General features: G+C 43.3%; 1 protein-coding gene across 2 annotated transcripts; it reads right to left on the bottom strand.

Annotated features, from left to right (window-relative positions):
• Window positions 1-45: 45 nt before the first annotated feature.
• Window positions 46-18803, bottom strand: LOC310673019 (uncharacterized protein). 2 transcript variants are annotated; one of them, XM_083430940.1, is made up of 10 exons: window positions 18558-18803; window positions 17149-17259; window positions 15665-15727; window positions 14401-14469; window positions 12788-12913; window positions 12197-12301; window positions 10579-10704; window positions 9038-9189; window positions 7494-7603; window positions 46-735 (listed from the first exon to the last, which is right to left on the bottom strand). In XM_083430940.1, exons 1-10 carry the CDS (start codon window positions 18646-18648, stop codon window positions 606-608), a joined length of 1083 nt encoding a protein of 360 aa, XP_083287066.1. In that variant the 5' UTR covers window positions 18649-18803; the 3' UTR covers window positions 46-605. The 2 variants fall into 2 exon arrangements, with proteins under 2 accessions (XP_083287066.1, XP_083287067.1); XM_083430941.1 differs by lacking the exons at window positions 46-735; window positions 7494-7603 and adding an exon at window positions 7825-7943.
• Between the last annotated feature and the right edge of the window lie 5385 nt (window positions 18804-24188).

The following is a 24188-nucleotide window of genomic DNA, read 5'->3' on the forward strand; positions in this document are numbered from 1 at the left end:
TTCTCCCTTATATTTGTGGCAAAGGATGAAAAGGAGGCCCTGGTAATCCTTCCTTATCAGCACATGTGCTTATGCACAGTATCAAATTAGTAGCCAATGCTCACACACAGACACAGATTCACTCAGATGCATTCCGCCACATACACTGGAAGATTCACATTAAGCAGCACCTGCACCCAAAGAGGCATGCAGATCTGGGCAAGTACACAACACACCCATTCTGTCAACACACAGCAGCAACTTTAGCAACAGATGCAACTAAAGCAAAGTGGAAACAGGAGCCTTTGGGCTTCCACGCTTCAGAAGACACAATGGGTCAATTTGCATAAGGTTGGTTCAACATGATTCAAAGAGAAACAGGATGTTTGTTAACCTTGAGCAAGAAGCAAAAGTTGCAGTCAAGCATTCAAGAGGAGGGTCCCTAAAATCAAAGGGTGGAAACAGATGAGGAGGTCTGCTCAGTGGTGCTCGGCTAAAATAAGCCTCTTTCGGAAGCGATGTGTGCACGCCTGCGATGAGATGACTGCAAAGGGACCCAGGATATTTTAAAGGTGAAAGTTTTCCCAGGCTTGAGTAGCGTTGCAGTATAGAGAGGAGGAGCTTGACTAGCATTTCTGTTCACAGATCCAGTATTCATTTCCATGGCATGCAGCATCGTTCCATTTCCCATTGAAACGGAGTGTAGTGCAGTCCTCACCCTGACCCGCATTATTGGGTTCTCCAGGCCCCCAGAAGCTGGTGGTGGCAGTGAATAGGTGAAGTTAAAGAGCAAGAGAAGGGGATTAAAAAAAACACAGATTAATAAATATCCTATATACCATAAACACTAGGGGCAGCCATATTTCCCCATGGAATCCCATGTGAGAGCAACGGAATGTCATCAAGTCGCATCCCAGCCAGCAACAGGGATCTTCCTTATTTCCCTCTTCCCCAAGATTATTGTATGCACAGTATTTATTGTCTTGTTGGTATTATGTTCATCACTTTCATATATGGAAATGCATTCACTGGACTTCTGTCAATGTACAGTGGTACCTCGGGTTAAGTACTTAATTTGTTCCGGAGGTCTGTTCTTAACCTGAAACTGTTCTTAACCTGAAGCACCACTTTAGCTAATGGGGCCTCCTGCTGCCACTGCGCCGCCGCCGCATGATTTCTGTTCTTATCCTGAAGCAAAGTTCTTAACCTGAGGTAATATTTCTGGGTTCTCGGAGTCTGTAACCTGAAGCGTATGTAACCTGAAGCGTATGTAACCCGAGGTACCACTGCATTCATAATGTTGTAGATCTTTCCAATGGATATTAGCCTCGTGAGTTGTTTGGTCACCACCTTTTCACCCACTGTGGCAAATTAAGAACCTAATTTTCAGGTGGCTTTAAAAAATATATTTTTAAAGGAGAAAGACTCTCATAATAGCTAAGAATAAAACCTCCATGTAACCCTGCCTTCCAGATGCTGGAAACAAACTAGTTAAATGGCTATCACCAGAATACTCTGCTTGTGAGTTTTGAGAAGCATCTGATGGGCCATTGTTGGAGACCAAAGGCTGATTTTGGTGGACGTTTGGATCCTTTAGATCCATTAGATTATGTGAAATGAAACTTGGAATCTGAAACCTCAAAGTTGGTGCCAAACTGATGTTTCCTGATACTTGAGACCATTAAGAAAACACACACAGTCAGCACATATGTATATATTCTAGCAGCACACATGTGAAAACCTGTGAAAACAAGTCCCATAAGTTAATTGTGCATTGTGGGAAGAATTGCTCTCTCTTGTATGCCATGAGTCTGCTGCCCATCAATGTCATTAGGTGTCACAGATTTCTAGTCTTCTGAGAAAAGGGGGGGGGGAATGCCCCTGTCTATTTTCTCCACACCATTCATGATCATATAAACTTATTCATGACCCCGCCCACAGTTCTCTTTCTTCTACTCTCCGAATCCTCAAATAATTTCAGTGCTGTTTTTCTGGAAAAAGAGGTGTCAGAACTCACAATGAATGCCTGCCGTGTTCACATATAATAGCAATGGCACCCACCTGATAAGTGCTGGAACTGCGTTCCAGAGAGTTACAGCTGAAAAAAAGCCCTGGGTTTAGTCCAGAAATGCAGACCCTTGGGGATAGGATGACCACTTGCACATCACCATGTGTCCCCCACATTGGAAATACATTACCAAAAAATAGGACGAAATAAAAAATTCTAATTCATACATACACATACAAATTTAGGAAAAGCGCTATAATTTAAGCAGAAGTGCAATCAAGTTCAAGGGACGCGGGTGGCGCTGTGGGTTAAACCACAGAACCTAGGGCTTGCTGATCAGAAGGTCAGCGGTTCGAATCCCCGTGACGGGATGAGCTCCCGTTGCTCGGTCCCTGCTCCTGCCAACCTAGCAGTTCGAAAGCACGTCAAAGTGCAAGTAGATAAAGAGGTACCACTCCGGTGGGAAGGTAAACGGCGTTTCCATGCGCTGCTCTGGTTCGCCAGAAGCAGCTTAGTCAGCTGGCCACATGACTCGGAAGCTGTACGCCGGCTCCCTCGGCCAATAAAGCGAGATGAGCGCCACAACCCCAGAGTCGTCCACGACTGGACCTAACGGTAAGGGTTCCCTTTACCTTTACAATCAAGTTCACCTTAGCAGGAAAGGCTATAGCCAAGTGACCTGTGTGTGTGCTGAGTTTGTCATCCAGGAGCTAACTGTTGATGGGCCACTTCAAGGCCCTCCTTTGCTCTTAGTCTTTGAACTGAAGTCTCTTAGTCTTTGAACTGAACACGGACCAGACAGCTATTCAAAAAGAGGACTGCCCTCTGTAAAGGAACCTACCCTACCTATGGCCCTCCATGTATTGCTGGACCCAACTCCCATCAGCCCCAACCAGCATGGCTAATGGTCAATGATAGTGGGAGTTGTAGTCCAACATCTGCTGGGCCACAGGTTCCACAGCCCTGCCCAGCCTTGCTTCTCATCTTTGTCTGTGCGTTTGGAGGCACAGGACGTTGTCTAAGGAAGGAGGGAAGTAAAGATATTTCAGGATTTTAGAAGGAAAACAAGAAAACTGTTGCTCCTGATAATGTAATCTGCTATCGTCATTCTGCAGGGCACGTTATAAGTCACAAGGGGAGGGGGCCAACATTTTAATTGCACCAGAAAGGGAAGAAAAAGCGTTCTGGCTCTCCATAGAATTTCCACGAGTTGCAGTTTTCATGTATAGATGACATGCCCTCGGTGGCGTAGCGTGGGGGGTGCAGGGGGGGCCGGCCGCACCGGGCGCAACATCTGGGGGGGGGGGCGCGCTCGCACTCGCAGCTCTCTGCCCCTACCTGGCTCATTCACTCTCTCTCACTGCAGTGCTGGCTGTGCGAATCCGATCCGAGCCGCCGGGTCGCCGCCCACTGTGGAGGGGAGGGTGCCAGGCATGCGGTGCGGTGCAGAGAGAGAGCGAGGGACTATCTGGGGGAGGGACAGTGCAGCGGGGGGCGCAAATTACTTGCCTTGCCCCAGGTGCTGACAACCCACGCAACGCCACTGCATGCCCTTTCAAAAGGATAATTGCAAAATGTCACCTCCTGAGCCCAAAGTTCTCAAAAGGACAAGGCAGACATGGGACGTATCTCATGGGTCTGATTCAGCTATATTGACATGTTTATTTAATTTAGACTCCGAGAACCCAGGGAAGGAAATGTAAAAGACAGCAGAGAAGGGAAGTTAAACACAAGACAGTTCTCTCTTAATAAAAGATTGGTTATTTCCCAAGCAAAGTGAATGGGAGGCAAGAGGGAAGTACTTAGAAAATTTTGTGATAACACCCCAGGAAATATGTCATCTCTGCATTTTTGTAGACAATAATCCCCAACCAAAGTCTTTGCAAAATTCCCCGCAGGTCTTGTTTAGGGTTTGGGGTAAGGAAACATTATATTTTATACTTTTTGTCCAATTTGTACTCCAGAGGGTTCAGAAAGACTGGAAGAGATTCACAGTGTTTTGAAATAATTTGTTGGGGCACCATGGAAATCTCATGCTCTTACTGAATGAGCTATCCCTGTTCTCTCAGTTTCTCATTCTTTCCTGACCTTAAATTCAGCTCTCCACATTTTGCAGCAATTTGAAATCCTCATGAAAATTCATCAACATATTAGTACATATTTCTCCTAATAAACATACTTTATATCCAGTTTTATACATATTTTTGCAAGCAGCTTCCTCTAATATACTGCACTGTTGTGTGTTATTTTCACCACAATATTCATTTTTATGCACACAGTCCCCTAATATATACCTTTGGGGAAAGATTGGTTGGCAAACTGCATATCAAAATCTGGCTAAGTGTGAATTTTGAAGGATAGATGTGTTCTGGCTCACTTACTGTTTCAGAAAGTGCAGATTTAATATATTTGGCTTCAGATGAGACCTGAATCGAATTTCATCCCCATCCCTACAATGCACTGCCTTCAGTATATTATCTGGTGCAGGTCTTTCTGTCAACCAGGTAATGGCAAACACTTGTCTTCTAAATCACTGGTTTTCAACTAGTGGGTTGGGACCAGTAGCTTTTATTACCTACTCAGTGGGGAAAGCTCTTAGCAGTGCAGTAAAAGGGAGGCCTTTCATAACTTGTTGTACTCTATGGGGAGGGATGAATTTTTACAAGCTATGGGTGAGAACCTCTCACGTAATGAAGCCCTTAAATATAGATATCGCCTTCTTCTAAAAAGCGCTATATGGCAGCTGAGTTTAGAAGCTTTTTAATGCTTCCCAATTTCTCTTTTATTGAATGTGCTCTTTATGTGCTATTAAAAAGCATTCAAGCTTACATACATAATCAACAACATAATTTACTATCATGAGGGTCTGTTGCTTGTTCTGTTTGAGCTCCTGTTGCCCTAGTGGTAGGCTTCAGAAATCCCTAGGCAACAGCTCACTTCCCTATCATAAATTACCTTTAGTCTCTGCTTAGTAGTACACTTCCAGCCATTGCAGCAATTGCCTTTTTGCATACATTTTTAAAAGAAAATTTTAAGTGTTTTTGCTTCTTCTTTTTGTTCTTAAATTATATATCTGTTTGCTGCCCTGGGCTCCTTGGAGTGGAAAGGCAGGATATAAATTCAATAAACAAAATATCGAAGGGGTGGCAAACCTCTTTCAGGCCGAAGGCCATATACCCTTCTGGCCACCTTCCCTTCCAAGGGCCATTTGCCAGGGAGGGGCACAGAAGCAAAAGTGAGAGCTAGTGTGTAGTGGTTAGAGTGCTGGACCCAGGAGACCCGAGTTCAAATCCCCACTCAGCCATGAAGCTCACTAAGTGACCTTGGGGGCCAGTCACTGCCTCTCAACCTAACCTACCTCACAGGATTGTTGTGGGGAGTACATGAGGAAGGGGGGGGAACCATGTAGATCACCTTGAGCTCCTTGGAGAAAGAGGTGGGATATACAGTAAATGCAATAAATAAATAAAACTGGGCAGAGCAACAAATGTAAATTTTATCTTTGTATACAGTGGTACCTCAGGTTACAGACGCTTCAGGTTACAGACTCCGCTAACCCAGAAATAGTACCTCAGTTTAAGAACTTTGCTTCAGGATGAGAACAGAAATTGTGCTCCGGCGGCAAGGCGGCAGCGGGAGGCCCCATTAGCTAAAGTGGTACCTCAGGTTAAGAACAGTTTCAAGTTAAGAACGGACCTCCAGAACGAATTAAGTTCTCAACCAGAGGTACCACTGTATAAGCTAGTTTTACACCTCTCACACACCCCATTCTCTATCCCCCATGAAGGCAAGAAGAAAGCATGATCGAAGTCCAAGGACACGTTCCAGCCAAACAAAAAAAACTCAAGTGGGGTGTATGTGTACAAAAAGGACTGTTGAGTGATTTGGCCTAGGGATAGGGTGTGTGGCCAAGGAACAGAGTGTGGCTTGGAGAGAGTCCCAAGCGCTCTAGGGAGAAGCTGAATGGCTGCACTTCCCTGGCAGAAAATAAAAAAGGGTAATGCCTCACAGATTTTGAGCTATCATTCTACCTCAGAAGTAGTTTCTCATTAAGCAGCCCATTTAGCAAACTGATGCAAGAGCTGACAAAGACTGAATTTTTTGTGTGGTGCACCCATTCTCAGATCTGCTGAGCCCTAATCAGAAATATAACACTGTAGTATGACCTACATACCAATATTTGCCTCTTGTAACTTCAGTCTAGATCAGGAATGTTGCACAAAAGGCTTAGAAGCTACATAAAGGTAAAGGACCCTTGACAGTTAAGTCCAGTCGTGAACGACTCTGGGGTTGCGGCTCTCATCTCGCTTTATTGGCCGAGGGAGCCAGCGTACAGCTTCCGGGTCATGTGGCCAGCATGACTAAGCCGCTTCTGGCGAACCAGAGCAGCGCACGGAAATGCCATTTACCTTCCCACCTGAGCGGTACCTATTTATCTACTTGCACTTTGACGTGCTTTCAAACTGCTAGGTTGGCAGGAGCTGGAACCGAACAACAGCAGCTCACCCTGTCGCAGGGATTCGAACTGCCGACCTTCCGATCGGCAAGCCCTAGGCTCAGTGTTTTAGACCACAGCGCCACCTGCATCCCTTAGAAGCAACATAGGGTTCCCAATTTTATGGGTTCCCAACTTTGCCCCCTTACCACTTTCCACACAAATTGCTGGATCAGCCTTGGGGCTGGGAGGTTGATATGTTTTGTGGGGCAAAAGGGCTAATGACTATCTGCAGCTACTAAGAATTACGTCCTGCTATATGCTGAAGTAGCATCTGTGGATGAATGCTGAACCCTACTTAAGAGGAAGTAGAGAGCACCTGATTCTGTAGGTCAATGCAAAGCAAATTCCCTCCCCTTAAATATTAGACAGGTGCCATTTCTATTGTCTTTCTGGGACCTACTGAAGACCTCTCCTTTTTTCAGCAATCCTTTCAGATCTTTCCCAGTCTGCATCTGCAGGGTTTTTTTTACATACATTTTTAAGCCGCTGTGACACTTGTTGTTTGCTGCCCTGGGCTCCTCTGGGAGGAAGGGTGGGGTATACATTTAATAAATATAATAAATTATATATGCCATGCCTTTTAGTTTTAATTCAATAAATATTTTGAAGTGGTAATTTGACAGATCTGTTATTACATGTTCTAACTTCTTTCTGTTTTTAAATATGTAACTAAGATAGAATTGATGGGTCGGCACTGAATTCAGATGGAAATGATCACTCTCAGTGAGCAGCCATGGTAAACTTGGTCCTCTCATTCATTTGATTTGGCCCCTCCAGCCCACATTGTCTTGAGAAGCCATGATGGCTTTGTTATGGCATGGACTTTTGTAACTGTGACACCTTACTAGATGCATGAGGAAATGCTTCAGCCCCGAGATCAAGGAACCTTCATTCTCCCAAGATATTCTGAAAATCTCTGCAGTTCTTCAGTGCAAACTCTCCCAGGATAAATGGGCCCTGACTGCCATTTCTGTTAAAAAGAACTTAATGGGGAATTACCGTACTTACGCGATAGACATGGGAGTGCCATCCACCCAGCGCCACTCCCCTTCTTTGACGGTATCACTCAGGCCAATCCAAAACACCTGATCACCAGCAAGTTGTTTTACCAGAAAAACCTACATGGGGAAATAGAGAAGATTATGTCCAGTTGTTTATGTCTCGGTCACAAATATGAAAAACATATGGAGAGGAATTCAAAGTTGTAATTTAGGGTAAGCATTTTTACTTGTCCAATGGAATGATCTCTGCCAATGCGTGCTGTTCCAAGGTTTCCCCTGACCCTCCTGAGCTAATTTTGGGAGGCACATGGGGAGGAGGGGGAGGAGAGAGGGGACAGTCCTGTTGAGCATGTGGAAGTGCTTACACAGGGCTCTCACTGGCAGAAGGCATTAGCTGAATCCTGTCCATGTTGTTTTCCTTGTCTTCAGTTGTGTGCTACTTTGATTTATGGGTGGGCTACATGAGGAACCAAGGGGGAAAGCTTGCAGAGAATAAGGCTGGAATAGTAATTCCCATCATGCAGCACAGTGACATATTAGAGCACAAGTAGGGAACCCACAGTCCTTCAGATGTGCTTGAACTCCAACTCCCGCTAGCTCAGTGGATGATGGGAGCTGGCGTCCTAACAAACTATGGAAGGCCACAGCTGAACAAAACCAAATCTATGAGATGGAAGAGACAATGTGCAGTACAAAGACCAAAGCACTTACGTTAAACTGCAGGTCCATGTAGAATGACTGGGCTCAAGGCTGGCACTTGCATGAAGCAGAGTAATGCAATTTGCCTCAGGCAGCTGATCTGACCTCCATCCCGGCCCTGCCTCCACTAGTGCGCCACTGCCAGCCCACTGCACCGCTGCTAGTGTGAGGGAGTGTGAGTGTAGTGGTTAAGAGCGGTGGACTCGTAATCTGGTGAACCGGGTTCGCGTCCCCGCTCCTCCACATGCAGCTGCTGGGTGACCTTGGGCCAGTCACACTACTTTGAAGTCTCTCAGCCCCACTCACCTCACAGAGTGTTTGTTGTGGGGGAGGAAGGGAAAGGAGAATGTTAGCTGCTTTGAGACTCCTGAAGGGGAGTGATAAAGAGGGATATCAAATCCAAACTCTTCTTCTTCTTCTGCTAGCACTGGCACATCTTTGCCCACACCTGGCTTCCTCAAACTTGGCCCTCCAGATCTTTTGAGACTACAATTCCCATCATCCCTGACCACTGGTCCGGCTAGCTAGGTATCATAGGAGTTGTAGGCCAAAAACATCTGGAGGGCTGAGGTTGAGGAAGCCTGGCCCACTCCATCACCACTGCCACCACGGTGCCCTCGCCTTCACTGCTACATCGTAATGGCAAGGGTGCAATAGCACTGGCAAGGCTGGCAGCAGCACCAGCATGGCAGTGTGAGCAGGGAGGAGGCCTGGATCTAGAAGGGGATGAGGGAGGCCTTTTTGCCTACAGCGGCAAAATGTCTTGGGCTGCCCCTGACTGAGCTAGTGAATACATGAACCATGGTTTCCACTTGTCTCAGTAAAAGAAGACAAGGAAAGCGGAACACTCACCTGTTCCGCCTGGATGTTAATAACCACTAAGTGAGCTCCTTCTTTTTCACAAGATTGCTTGGCAGCCAACCATGGTCTTTTTGATGTTGAAAAGAAGTAGCAGTGTTTTTCAAATAGCACCCAGTTCTGTGGGCAGCCAGTGCACAACTCCTCTGGAAGAGTAAAAGTATTCAAGTAAGAAACAGTGCTGGATCGCTCACACAGTAGAGAATCTTTGGAAGTGAGTTGAATTTCCTTTCTTCACCTTCACCTTGCTGTTGTTATTGATTCATATAGTACCATCAACGTACATGGCTCTGTACAGATTTAAAATAAAAAATTCTACCCCAAAGGGTGCACAATCCAAAACAACAAATAAACAATACAGTACAATAAAAAAAAATCAATGGATTAAAATGCATAATTCACAAGCCATCACATTGGGTATAATAAAACTAACTAGCCAAACCCAAAGGCCTAAAAAAAAAAAAAAGAAGATTTTAAAAGAGATTTAAACATACAAACTGAGAGGGCAGCCCACAAATGTTCCAAAAGATTAAAGGACAAAGACTCAACAAAGAGCAAGAAATCCTTGGATGAGTAAGAAGCATGGAATCAGAAGAACGAAGTGAGCAACTAGGCAAAGGCGGAGCTAGCTGCTCCAGCACCTGGAGTGGCGCCCATCATAGCTATTTTAATCCTATTCAGAATTTCCCGTTAAAAAAAGGAAAACGTTGACAGCTATGGCGCACGTGCTGTGCACCCAGGGACGGGGCTAGCGATGTCACCCGCCCCCCAGGAATGACACCCAGGGCGGACTGCACCCACTGCATCCCCTTCCTCCGCCAGTGCAACGAGGTCCATAGAGGAGCACCGAGGCCAAGAGATGGGAAAGAGGTTGACCACAAAGAGCTTTAAAAGTAAAAACGAGAAGCTTATCAAGTATTCTAGAGTTAACAGACAGCCAATGAAGTCACTGCGAGAGAGGAGAAACATAATCCGATCAAATCACCAAGAAAATCATCTTTGCTGCAGCATTTTGAGACTTTTTATAGTAGTGGAGTCTGTGCCCCTCACTTGCTTCACTCACCAGCCCCACCTACCGTCTCCCCAAACTCCCAACGCCTAGACTTTGCATATAAAAAGCCCTCACCAAACCCACCTCCCCACACTAACTCCTTTGCTCACCAACTGTGTCTATCCCCTCACCAACACCCCACGCCTCCTTACCAACTCACCTCAGGCCCTAGATGTCACCCCCAAAAAATTCCCTCCAACTATTGCCTTAGACCAGAGCTTTCCAAATGGTGTGTCGCGACATGCTAGTAAAATAAACAATAAACAGCCCAGTGGGGGAGCACCATGGCAAGGATGCGAGAAATGGCAGTCAGGGAATCTGTGGCCCCCGCCACCTTTCCTGGGTCTGCTCTTCAACCACAAATGGTGGCAGCAGTGGCAGCAGATTATCTGGCTAGCTGGCCACTGCTGTCTCCTTCCTTTGCTGTTCCACCAAGAAGCTACTAGATTTTCTGATCCTATCATAGGTATTTGAATGGTCTCACCTGTGAAGCTACGATACTCTTCCAGCAACTGTATCACATCTTTGGCCATTCTGCCAGTCAGCCTTTTCAACTCAGTCACTTCGTCCAGCACAGAGGGAGTCAATTTTCCTTCTGCTTTCAACTCAGCTAAGGAACAAAAAAAGATAACAGAATCAGCAGGTGCATTTCACTGGGGTCTCTCAGGATATCCTTCCAAGAAGCTAACAGACAGGTGCCTCCCTTCCTTCATTGATATTTTTCATATTTAGGGCATGTATATACATTATAATTCAATATTGGTTACCCCTATGCCTATATTTACACTATATGCACTATATTTTTTTCCATTTGTTCAGGCACGTCAACACGAGTCTCGCAATCCTGCAATTATTGTTATAATTGAACTTGTTAGTCTTCAAGTGACTTCCAACACATTTAGAAACATAAGCATAAGAAACATACGCCATTAACAAATTCGTACACACTCCACAACAGTCACAAGCTGATGTTTTTACCTCATACATCTTTTACCTGATCGTTTTTGGAATTTATATCTCATCCTTCCACGATTCTCCCAATAATGACTTATAGTGCAACGAAAACAATAATAAAGGAATAAAACACAAAGGAAAAATACTAAAGGAACCATTGAAGAACAGCCCAACCACAGATAAATAAAGAAATAAAAAACAGATAATGGTGTGTTAACATTTGATGACTTCTACAGAGTACTTGATGGTGAAATCCAATGTCTTATAAGAAGGAAGTCTACTGGGTTCAGCAAGACTCAGCCAAGGGAAGTGGGTATAGAATGGCTATCTGGTACATGTTTACTCAGGTGTAAGTCTCACTGTGCTAAAGGCAGCTTATTTCCAAGTAGTAATATTGTTGGCATTTTTATCCCAGCTTTCCATCACTCAGTGTTCTAAGGAGCTTACAGAAAACCATAAATACTATTATTAGGACTTACATTATATTCCTTCCTCCTCCTGGGGAAATACAGAGCAAGATGATGAGGTCTACAAGATCACATAATGCCCATATAAGATGGCCAGGAGAGACAGAGGACAGGTCTCATGCATCTTTGATAGTTGTATAAGAAGGAAGATGACAAGGTACCCCTTACTGAAATTTTATTTATTTTTATTTCTATTTATTCAATTTATATACCGCCCTACCCCTGCAGGTCTCAGGGTGGTTCATAGGATAAAATCACAATATAAAAACACAGAATACATAATAAAAATAAATCCAGAAACAACCGAATAACGCCATCCCCCCAAAAAATCCACATTTTAAAAGGGCATTGGGTGACACTCAACCAAAGGCCTGATTAAAGAGGAATGATTTTGCCTGGCACCTAAAGGTACACAATGAAGGCACCAGGCGAACCTTTCTGTGGAGAGCATACCACAAGCGGGGACCCACTGAAAAAAAGTCCTGTTCTCGTGTTGCCACCCTCTGGACCTCTTCTACACTACTATTAAATGTGTAGGAGCCCTTTCCCCATTTTCACCTAAGCACCCTATACCTATAGTCTCCTACAACATTTGCTGGCTATGTATCTTCTGATCATATCATATGCACTTGAACAATATCAGTGTATGATGCCTCTCACATGTGCAAGTGTGCAACTTACCTATTCCTTGTGCTACATCTTTAGCAATTCTGCCATTTTCCCTTTCCAACTCAACCAGCTCTTCTAGCACAGAGGGCACGGAATTCTGGCTTCCCATTACAGCAACTAAGGAACAGAAAATGCCGAACAAATTAGTGTCAGGTTCTTTCTCTGAGGATTTGATGTGGAGACAGCAGGTCTCCTGCCCTGCTTAGGAGTGTTACATATGTGACTTTGAACTCGGCTATACAGCTGCAAATAAAACGTTTTAAGTGTTATGTAAATTGCAATATACAAATGTGACACTAGATGGTGATGGTGAGCTATGGCAAATTCAATATATTTTTTTCAAAACCTTTTTTTAAGCATCTTCACAGCGTTTTTCATATGTGTGTAGATTCCACCCAAGTCTCCACCTATGTTCTGCTTGTATATTTGTAAATAAACCCATAATTCTACCCCCAAAATTGTAAAAAGTTTAAAATTATCTGTCCTCAAAAAGCAAGACAATCCGAGATAGAGTTGCCCTGGGGCTTCTTACTATTTGGGGAAGTAGGAGTGCCTAACAATAGCACAGGACTATTAACAGTATCATTGCATGATGCTCCTCACCTGTAATATTGTACAACTCTCCCATCACTTGTGCTACGTCTTGGGCAATTCGTCCAGTCTTATTTTTCAGCTCAGCCAGTTCTTCTAGCACAGAGGGCACTGAATTCCTGCTTTCCAATACAGCAACTAAGGAACAGAAAATGCTAAAAGAATTAGCAGCTGAATTTCATAGTGACACCTCAGGATATCCTTCCCAGCAGCTAGCCTGACATATTGCCCTCTTTCCTTCACGCATGCTGACACCTTTGCTCATATTTAAGGCTTGTACATAGTGCCCTCCATGTTGGATTACCAACTCCAACAGCCATTTGCCAGGGTGATGGGAGCTGTAGTCCAACAACATCTCAAAGGTACCACATGGGCTATCCCTGTTTTATAGAACTGGATACCCCATACCCTGCACTAACCTCTATTTTTTTTAGTTAGTTCAAGCAAATGAAGTGGAGCCCTATACTACTACAGATTCTCTTTCTTCATACAATTACTACATATCAGTCTTCTACATTCCAAATGATCCTCTGTTCTGTGTGCTTACTTATACAGATACAAGGGCAAGGCAACAGGCTTTATCATATGACTGGTTTACCCAAGGCCATTTCGAGGCCAAATACTCCAGCTTCATCCTAGGACAGGAATGACAATACAGTGGTACCCCTGGTTAAGTACTTAATTTGTTCCGGAGGTCCATTCTTAACCTGAAACTGTTCTTAACCTGAAGCACCACTTTAGCTAATGGGGCCTCCGCTGCTGCCGTGCCGGAGCACGATTTCTGTTCTCATCCTGAAGCAAAGTTCTTAACCTGAAGCACTATTTCTGGGTTAGCGGAGTCTGTAACCTGAAGCGTATGTAACCTGAAGCATATGTAACCCGAGGTACCACTGTATATGCCATCTCATACCATGATGCATTGAACAAGTTTGTGTTATTCTCGCCATTTGTGGAATTTGTGGAATGCTCTCCCCATCATTATATATCTTTGGGTGCCAGTCAAAAACTTTCCTCTATAACCAGGCCTTTGGCCTTTAACTATCTGTGGCCTTTTAGAAGAAGTTGGGATGTTTTTGATTTATTTCTTTTTCCTCTTGGTTTTAATGTATCTATGTGGGAGGGGAGTTGAATTGTTTGTTTGTTTGGTTGGTTGTTGGAAGTTGCTTTGGGTTGCCTTGTGCAAGATAAAGCAACTAACAAATGTGAGAAATAAGTAAATAAATAATTCTTACAATTAACTCAGGGCTAGAGGTTTGGAAGCGGCTGCACTAAGGCTCACAATCCTATATTTTGCTTACTTGGGGATAAGACCCACTGAACTCAACAGGGTCTACAACTGAACAGACATGTATAAGGCTGGAATGTTGAGTGTTCAGGTGGGCAGTGGCAACAGTCATGCTGAGGTCTTCTTGGGCCAACAGCACAATTCCTGAAGCATCCTGGTCCACCAGCTGTTCCTCATTTTTACAAAGAGGGGTGTGATTATTCCAAGTACTGCAACTACAGTTAACAATAGTCCCTCTGAGGGCACCAAGTTCTCACCATCACCCCAGCATCTCTTTTTGAAATATCTCCTGGTTTGTTTTTAGCCAGGCACCACCTGGAGGCACTGGACTGCCTCTTACCTGCAGATTTCTTGGACTCTTCTTGGAGCAACATAATATTCGTATTGATTCCAAACACTTCCTTTGACACTGCAGGTAACAAATGAGGTGTTATTTAGAATGAAACAGGGCACGTTCCACAGGCCAATTCTCCTGTCCGTCCCCAATGAAAAGAATGAGAGCAGCACAGATGTATAGTAGTACTGGTTACAATTAACACATGTATAACATGTTCGTCTGTTCAAAGTACTTCAAGTGCATCTAGTTGTCATCCCTTGTAACAATCCTGCAGGGGAGTGAAATATACTCAGAGTCCTGTAGTGATTTCATACTCTTTATTGCAGCTTGTAAAACAGTGATTGAATTACCCCCCCCCCAAACCTCAGGCTTTTATCAACATTATTTACACAATGAGTCCCATCTGATTGGCTGATTCTGCTTCCCCCCTGGAGCCTGATTGGTCTTTTCCTGCAGGCCAATCAGTTGTTGCGTTCGAGGTTCCTACTTGCCTATTCTTCTAGGATCCAAGCTTAGTACATAACAGGGAGTCAATATTATTATCCCCAATGTTGCAGATAAGGAGTCTGAGGCTGAGAGAGACTGGCTTTCCTAAGGCCTCCTAGGCTGCGTATGGACCATACATTGAAAGCACCTTATTTCCCCCAAATAATTGAAGCTCGGGGGAAGTATTACAGTTCCCAAGTGTATTTGGTGTGTGTGTGGGGGGGTGTTTTAAATGTATGGTGTGTATGCAGTCCTAGTGAGTTCATGACAGAGGCAACATTCAAACTGGAGACTTCCTGATTTGTAGCTCAGTCTCTTAGCCACCACATGAAACCAGTAGTTGTGCTGTTGCACATTCCACATTTATTTTAATGAGGCTTGTCCAGGAGAAATTCATTGCGCTTTGTCCATAGCCTTTTGTGATAGCACAGGAAATTCTGTTTTATGATTCAGAATCAAGCCTCTTTAATCTGATTATTTTGGTATAAACTTCTCCAATCTAGTTTGAATCAGCATGGTCGTGCTATTCTGCAGCTGAAATCTGCCTTTGTAAAAATAGTCATATGCAAATAAAAGACCCATATATTTGAAGCCTCCCACAAAATTCCCCGCAGTGCCATACTCACCTCTGATTTTTCAGTATTACCAAGATGTGTGTTATCAACCATAAAATCTAACAATGCAAGCCACCTCACGAGTTCTTAAAAAAGGGGACTAGAACTCGTTCCAAGGATTTCTGTCTTTACTAGGGTGTAAAAGATACAATAGCAGAAGAACTTACTAGAAGCGATCATCTGTGACCATTGAGTGTTCCTCCTGCTGTTATCTTTGAACATAGCTGAGTCTAAACACAAGAATAATATTTCAGTTTGGTCACATATTTTGGCCTGTGAGCACACACACATTCTGTAAGGAACTCAAATTCAGCTATAAAGTAATCATATAATAATCTCCATGGTGTTCAAAACATTTCTTCCAGGGCAACAAAGATATGTTGTTTTGTTATACTACTTTAATTACACAGTAGGTATGGGCACTGACTACAAATCTGGTTCTGGTCTGCTTCAGTGCTTTTGTGTGGGGGGAAAGAAATGTATCCCTAGGTAAGAAACCAGCCAAAGTTCAGACAAATAGGTCAAGGGGCTTTTGTGATAGGCATCTTTAAAGTTGGTTTGGGAGGGAAAGGGGATTTTTGGGCAATAACTTTATTATGAAAACAGAATACATTGTAGAGATGCCTCTAGGAAAGGAGCCTGCAAAATACCAAAACAGGGAGCTATATGAAGAGAACGCCTTTAGGCTTGTGTTCTGTTCAACCAGCTCCAAAACTCATGAAAATTAAGCGCAAATCTGACTTGAAAGGACTGGAAGTATAAGCATGTGGCACAGAAACAAAAGGTCTTAAGTGTCCAGCACTTCCCAAGCAAGCAGCGCTAGCAGAACTAGCAAAGAGCACAGAGCAGATGAAAACAAGGTGATATATTACAACAACATTCGAAGCGATGTGATTAGAGATCCCTGATAAAATCATTCCCTCTCATTAGAACAGGCATGGGGAATTGCCTCTGGCCAGTGGGCCAGATCGTTATCTCACCCACCCACCTGTCAGTCACCTGATATTACAATGACATCAGGCAGTAGTGGCTGGCAGGACAGCTTGGGCTGAGCTGAGTTGCTGTCCCAGTTTCATCAAAACACCATGTATCTCTGCTGCTTACTGAAAGGAGAGAGAGAAGGCATAGGGGTGAGAAGCTGAGCACATGGTGGCATTCCACCACTGCACTGCACCACAGTGAGCTCTCTGCACATCACCCCTCTCCCGCTTGATAAACAGCAGTGATGCGCGGGAGAATAATTTAGCTGACCTCATGGGTTCATCTCTATGAAGGTAGTGTTAAGGGAAAGGGACACACAATCACACATTTTACTCTGGATTAATTCTATGGAAATCACTTCCATGCTATAGATCCATAGTCACAATCACGATTCATTTCCAGAAGTGTTAGTCTGCACAGCAAAAGCCACAATTACAACAACAGCAAAAAGATTTGCATGGCACCTGGCATCTGGTGAAGGGGACAGGAGTCCATAAAACCTATGCAATAATAAATGTGTTCGTCTTTAAGGTGCCATAACCCATCATCAAAATCCAGCTTAACATTCAGCATCGTTAAAACATCGACACTTCTTCTATTAGAAAAACAAGGTAGCAGGAGGCTAGTGTCCTCTCATAGGAATGGCATTTCTTCTTTCGGAAAGACTTACCATTTCTGAGGCTCTGAGTGAGAAGGGCTATGCAACACACAAGGCCAATGCCCAATATGGCACAGCAGATGATAACAGGATTCCTTCGGATGAACTGGGGGCTATGGAAACCTGTGAAAGATAAGGGAAACAAATAAGAATCAGCAATGGAGAAGAAGTGGAAGCTGAGGGAAGCAGGCAGGCAGAAAGGACAGTTTTGGATTGTAGCTTAATAGACATCAGCATCTTTCAAAGTTGGCAATGTCACCACTGCAGTTTACCAGGAAGGTGGTGGGGGCAGAGAGGTCAGTGCAGTGTGGATGCCCCAGTAAGGGAACCTTGCTCAGTTGAAAATGCTTGGTTTAGGCAGAAGAACCAAAGTTAACTTTGACTGACTGCTATAGAGTTCATATAACTGCATACCTCTAGTAGTCAAAGTTATTTATATGATGTAACTAAACCCCCAGTTGTCCAAATAAGAAGAGAGTGCCCTTCCTCCCCTCAAAGTTAGCACATTATTGTCAAAAACTGGAGGATGTCACAATCCAAAACATAAATCTCAAATCCGTAAGAATCGCCCTCACCCCTATCCTGAATGGAAAAAGTAACATTTGAAGAATGAGAAAAGAAAGCAAATGTAAAATTATGTGGATGCCCAAAAGGTATCTGGCAAGCTGCAATAAGAGATATGTCCAAATTCTGACAAGAGTAACACTGAAGGGACTCTGAGCTTTGAAGCAAAATTGCAGTTTGTTGATTGAGGGCCAAATAGAGTGCTTGACTAGTGGATCTGGACTGGTATCCCAGGCCAAGCTGCTTTTGTTATGCCACCAAAGCCAAATGCAGAGTGAATGAGGGCAAAACTAAATACATAGCAGGCAGCTATGTACCTTGTTTTCCCTTAACTAATTGCATTGACAGAGGGGCCCAAGTCTCACTGTGAAGGCAGCACATGGGAAAGACAGACAAATCTCTTCACTTCCCCAGTGAGAGCAGAATGGAGATCATTCCCTGCTCTCCCTGGTGGAGCTAGAACCCCTAGGAGAAAGATCTCCATTGACATCAGTGGGGATTTCCCCTCCTAACACTGTTAGCTGGCTGACTGGGATGTGGGTGGTGGAATCTCCATTCTGAAAGGTTCCCACATGGTGTCTTCACAGTGAGAATTGGGCTGCTCTATCCCTGTAATTAGTTAAGGAAAAGCCAGATGTATGGCTGCCTGTTATGTATTTAAATGAACATCTAGCTTTTCCCTCAGGAAAATGTTACCAGTGTATGTTTTTCCTTCTCTATGACATCAGTGTGAGTCAATCCTTTATATGACTGATTAATTAAATTAATTATTTTAACAATTATTTATTATTTCATAATTAATTATTTTAGTGCCAACCTCCTTAACATTTCTTCCACACCCAGCTTATTTGTCATACCTCTCTTCCCAGGGAAATACCGGTAGTTCTGCTCCTCCATTGACAATTCCTCTTGCCTTGAAGGGTCCCATGTGTTAGATGATGCTTCCATCTCCTCAGCTGCGCAGGATCCTTTGTCAATACCTTATATACCAATTCCCCTGGGACAGCCACTGTAGTCTTAATGACAGCAAACACATGGGAGGAAAAAAGATTTCTGTGGCACCTTAAAAGAGTAATAGATTTGTTGTGGCATGACCTTCCACGTACTAGAGACGCTTCATCAGATGTCTTTTATACCGAGGAACTGTTGGTGTTTCAATGCACATGTGACTGACTCAAGATTTAATCCCACTTCCCATATTCAATTTTGTAAGGCTGGGAGTTTGGGCTATGAGAGTCTGTGCTCTGAGTAGGCTTGCTAAGATGTATAAGACTGAATAAGTGCTGGAGTTGCAATGAGGTCGCGGGTGTGGTTTTTTCATGTGTAGTGGACCTGTAAAAGGGTGAAAGAGTATTGGGAAATAAAATTATAATGAATTGAAAAAATGTTTAAAAACACTTTTCCAAAAAACAACAACCAGAGTCATTTTTGTTGGGGATAATTCAGATGGAAATTCCCAGATGTCAAAAAAGGATATTTATGAATGCCACTACCATGGCCTGTGTTTCATTAGCCCAAAAATGGAAAACGAGTGAAGTCCCAAAGCAAGCAAGCACACAGGTCACCTTTGTCACAGTCAGGACGCCTATGTCCTGGCCAGGCCTGCACCCAATTTGTTTTTGTAGAATCTTGTTTGTTCTCAGTAGCCAAAATTATATTATCAACATATACAAGCAGAAAAGTTCTTTTCCTTCATTTGCAAGGAACAAAACAAAGCAGAACTAATAAAGAAAAGTTCCAGGGTGGCAACAGAAAGCAAACTAAAAATGCTTTTGCAGTTCATCAAAACTATCCAGCAATATCAAGTTATAGGAAAACTGCTACTATTAACAGTAATCCTTCTAGTTGGTTAATTGGTTCGGCAACTTCGATGCACGTGATGTGTGATGCTAATTATTTCCCCACAGAGTTAAATGTGAAAGCTGGATTTCGAAGGGGCGGAGGAACCAGAGACCAAATTGCAAATATGTGCTGGATTATGGAGAAAGCTAGAGAGTTCCAGAAAGACATCTACTTCTGCTTCATTGACTATGCAAAAGCCTTTGACTGTGTCGACCACAGCAAACTATGGCAAGTTCTTAAAGAAATGGGAGTACCTGATCACCTCATCTGTCTCCTGAGAAATCTCTATGTGGGACAAGAAGCTATAGTTAGAACTGGATATGGAACAACTGATTGGTTCAAAATTGGGAAAGGAGTATGGCAAGGCTGTATATTGTCTCCCTACTTATTTAACTTATATGCAAAAGGCTGGGCTGGATGAATCCCAAGCTGGAATTAAGATCGCCGGAAGAAATATCAACAACCTCAGATATGCAGATGACACAACCTTGATGGCAGAAAGTGAGGAGGAATTAAAGAACCTTTTAATGAGGGTGAAAGAGGAGAGCACAAAATATGGTCTGAAGCTCAACATAAAAAAAACAAATATCATGGTCACTGGTCCCATCACCTCCTGGCAAATAGAAGGGGAAGAAATGGAGGCAGTGAGAGATTTTACTTTCTTGGGCTCCATGATCACTGCAGATGGTGACAGCAGTCATGAAATTAAAAGACGCCTGCTTCTTGGGAGAAAAGCAATGACAGACTTAGTCAGCATCTTAAAAAGCAGAGACATCACCTTGCCAACAAAGGTCCGTATAGTTAAAGCCATGGTTTTCCCAGTAGTGATGTATGGAAGTGAGAGCTGGACCATAAAGAAGGCTGATCGCCGAAGAATTGATGCTTTTGAATTATGGTGCTGGAGGGGACTCTTGAAAGCCCCATGGACTGCAAGAAGACCAAACGTATCCATTCTTCAGGAAATCAGCCCTGAGTGCTCACTGGAAGGACAGATCCTGAAGCTGAGACTCCAATACTTTGGCCACCTCATGAGAAGAGAAGACTCCCTGGAAAAGACCCTGATGTTGGGAAAGATTGAGGGCACAAGGAGAAGGGGACGACAGAGGACGAGATGGTTGGACAGCGTTCTCGAAGCTACAAACATGAGTCTGGCCAAACTGTGGGAGGCAGTGGAAGACAGGAGTGCCTGGCGTGCTCTGGTCCATGGGGTCACAAAGAGTTGGACACGACTAAACGACTAAACAACAAAAAATCAGAGGCAGCTACAGTTGAAAATGGCAACAAAATATCTGTGAAAGGAAGAGGAGCAGGTTTGCTCAAGTGCGTTGCAGGTAGAAATACTGTCTGTAATGAAGTGAAAACAATAGTTTACTTGCTCGAATTAACAAGTAAGAAAGTTTTGAGAATTTAAATTCTAGATTAAAATTGATTACTTAATTGAAAAGGGGATTGTAACAAAAACACTGGAGCCTAATTTGAATAGTAGAGTGCCTGGTATCTGGTGGGCAATCTCATCCTTTATTTGGTCTGTGGCTGCAGACCAAATCACCTGCCAGGAGAGTTATGAGATTCAGGTGAGGGTCAGATGTCTTGTCAATCCCAGTCGGTATATAAGAGGATGACCGCCCTGGCTCATATTGAAATTTCAGCTCCGGTCGTCCGAGCTGATATGGCTCATTTTCCTTTGAGCCCAGCAGAGCATTAAAACAGCAAAGTCCACAACGGAAGGATGAGGCAGGTATGGGCTACATTGCTGTGCTTTATTCCTAAGCTATGCAGAGAGCAAAGAAATATGCATGTTCTCTCTATGAGAAGCAGAGAGCAACTGAACAAAGAAAACGAAAGAACAAAGGAAACAGGAAACCAGTAACGTCACATCCTGTCTCCCGTTCCCGTGAGAATCCAACAGTATCTGGACTCTCTGGAATGTAAACAGTCCTGTGACTGCAAGCAGCTGCTCAGTGAGAAAGAGAAACTAACACAGTCTTTTGGGACAAATGTAGCTTCCACTTTTGTTGGGTCATTATGGGGTATTAGGAACTTAAATGGAATTTTCTGCTGATGCCTGCAGCCCCAATGGCACCAAACTTGCTGATGCATCCCTTGACCTTAGCAGCAGTATATGTCAAGAGTGCACTGTTAGTTAGACGGATGCAAGATGAACAGAATATATTTGACTGATGGATAGTTGTGGCAATCGCTTCTACTTGACCAAAGACCCACCCATGTCCAACAGTTTGCTTCCCACAACAAGGTGCCTATGAAAGACTCTCAAGCAATCAAGCACAGACTCTCTCTCTCTCTATATATATATATATTAATTTTTTTGTCTTACAATTTAGAATACTCATATAAACAACCTTAAAATATCAGTGACTTCCCTCCTTCTCTTTCCATGGTTCATTTTGCATAACATAAATCCCTGAATATTTTACATAAACTAAACCATTAAGTTTTCCATTATTACATCATTCAAAACTTATTTACACTTGAATTTATCTTAATGCTGCCAACATTTTCAGGGGTACACAATTTTGCTCCACATATTCAATAAACATTTTCCAATCTTCTTTAAACACACGTTTGTTCTTCTTGTTCTCTTATTCTATGTTAGGTCCGCAAGCTGCACATATTCCATCAGTTTAAGTTGCCATTCTTCTTTAGTTGGGACTTTGCTCATTTTCCATTTGGGGGGGCTAACAAAACAAGGGCTGCAGTAGTGGCATACATAAATAACGTTTTTTGACACCTGGGAATTTCCGTCTGCTTTATCCCCAACAAAAAGGGCTCTGGGTTTTTTTTGGGGGGAGGGGTTGGAAAAGTACTTTTAAACATTTTTTTTCAATTCATTATGAATTATTTCCCAATACTCTTTTACTCTTTTACAGGCCCACCACATATGATAGAAGGTACCCTCAGTCTCACTGTATCTCCAGCAGTATATGATTTTGATAAGTGTTGAACCTTTCCCCCCCCCCCCAAGAGGCTTATGTGTGCTCCTTTGCTTAGGGAGCTAAGTGTTCCTTTTTTGTTCCTTTGCATGTTTTGCTCATAACACACACAAACTAGTGGTCGTGAGGAGCATTTGAACTCCTGCCTGGAGGGATGCTTGGGAATTGACAATAGTGGTGTCTCTGCTGGCTGTGCCACCCTGGTGCTGATGGAGTTGGGACACTGTCGCTTTGTCTTGCATGTTGTGGGTTTGCAGTGATGCAGGGTTGTGCTAGAGGTGTCTCCCCATCACTCTGAGTTCATTGGCTACCCCCCCCCCCCATGTTGGCAGCATGTGGGGCGCATCACTGGCACAATCCCTAATTGGTGGGTACTGACAGAGTTTAAGTATATTTGCCATTTTCTTTGGGTTTTCTAATTGTAGGTGTTTCCCCTCCCAGGCTGAGCTCACACTGGATACAGCATAATACATCTATTCAGCATTGCAAGGTGAAACTAATTGTGCATATCTCTTATTTAAACTGATAAAAGTGGTGCAAGAAAATAATACAATACTGACCATCAATGCCATTGATCATGTTGTTTGGAGCCTTTCAACTAACTGGTAGAAAAGTGACTGAATACAAGGAAGAGACGCGAACAAAAACAGTTCAGTTGGGTAACATACAGTATAGAAACCTCTTAACCATGGGTAGGCAAACTAAGGCCCGGGGGCCAGATCCGGCCCAATCGCCTTCTCAATCCAGCACACAGACGGGCTGGGAATCAGCGCGTTTTTACATGAGTAGAATGTGTCCTTTTATTTAAAATGCATCTCTGGGTTATTTATGGGGCATAGGAATTTGTTCATTTTTATTTTTATTTTTCAAAATATAGTCTGCCCCCCCCAAAAGGTCTGAGGGACAGTGGACCAGCCCCCTGCTGAAAAAGTGTACTGACCGCTGCTCTTAACAGAAGAAGGCGATGAGATTAAATTTGAAGATGTAGCAGAAAGCTTGATGAGTTGGTTACAATACTATCAACTTAATGAATTATTTAAGTTCAACAAAGGTTGGGTTTTATGAGCCAAAGCTCTCAGTCAGAAAGAGACCTGCTGGGCGATAATGTTGAAGTGATGTCAAAAATGAATACGATGCTACTAGGATGGCAGACAAAAGATGAACAAATCAAACCATCCATGATACACTGGGCAATGGATATAGGACATAAAATTGAAATGGCAGTATGGGAATGATTGTGGAATGTAGATTTACAGTTTAAGGCGTGTTATGGGATAGAAGAGAATTTTATGAAAATGATTTCTAGATTGTACCTAACACCTAGTAAACTAGCAAAAATGTATAAATCAGAATCCAATAATTGCTGGAAGTGTAAAGAAAAAGAAGGCACCTTTTCCATATGTGGTGGTTTTGTAAAAAGGCTAAGCCTTATGTCTTCCTGAGCATATGTTCAAGGTCCACAAGTCCTGCTGAAGATGCAATCCTAACACACCTACATGGGAATAAGCCCCACTAAATTCAATAGGATTTACTTCTGAGGAGACATGGTTAGGCTTGCACTGTACAGTATGTTACAATTTGAAGAGAGTTGATTTAGAAATGTCTAGGAGTTATCAGAGAGCCAATGTGATAACTGAGGGAAATCTTCTCAAATAAAGAATATTATAATTTGGTAAAAACACAATTAGAAGTAGT

Source organism: Podarcis tiliguerta, assembly GCF_965153285.1.
Source record: "Podarcis tiliguerta genome assembly, chromosome: 2".
Classification (NCBI taxonomy): Eukaryota; Metazoa; Chordata; class Lepidosauria; order Squamata; family Lacertidae; genus Podarcis; species Podarcis tiliguerta.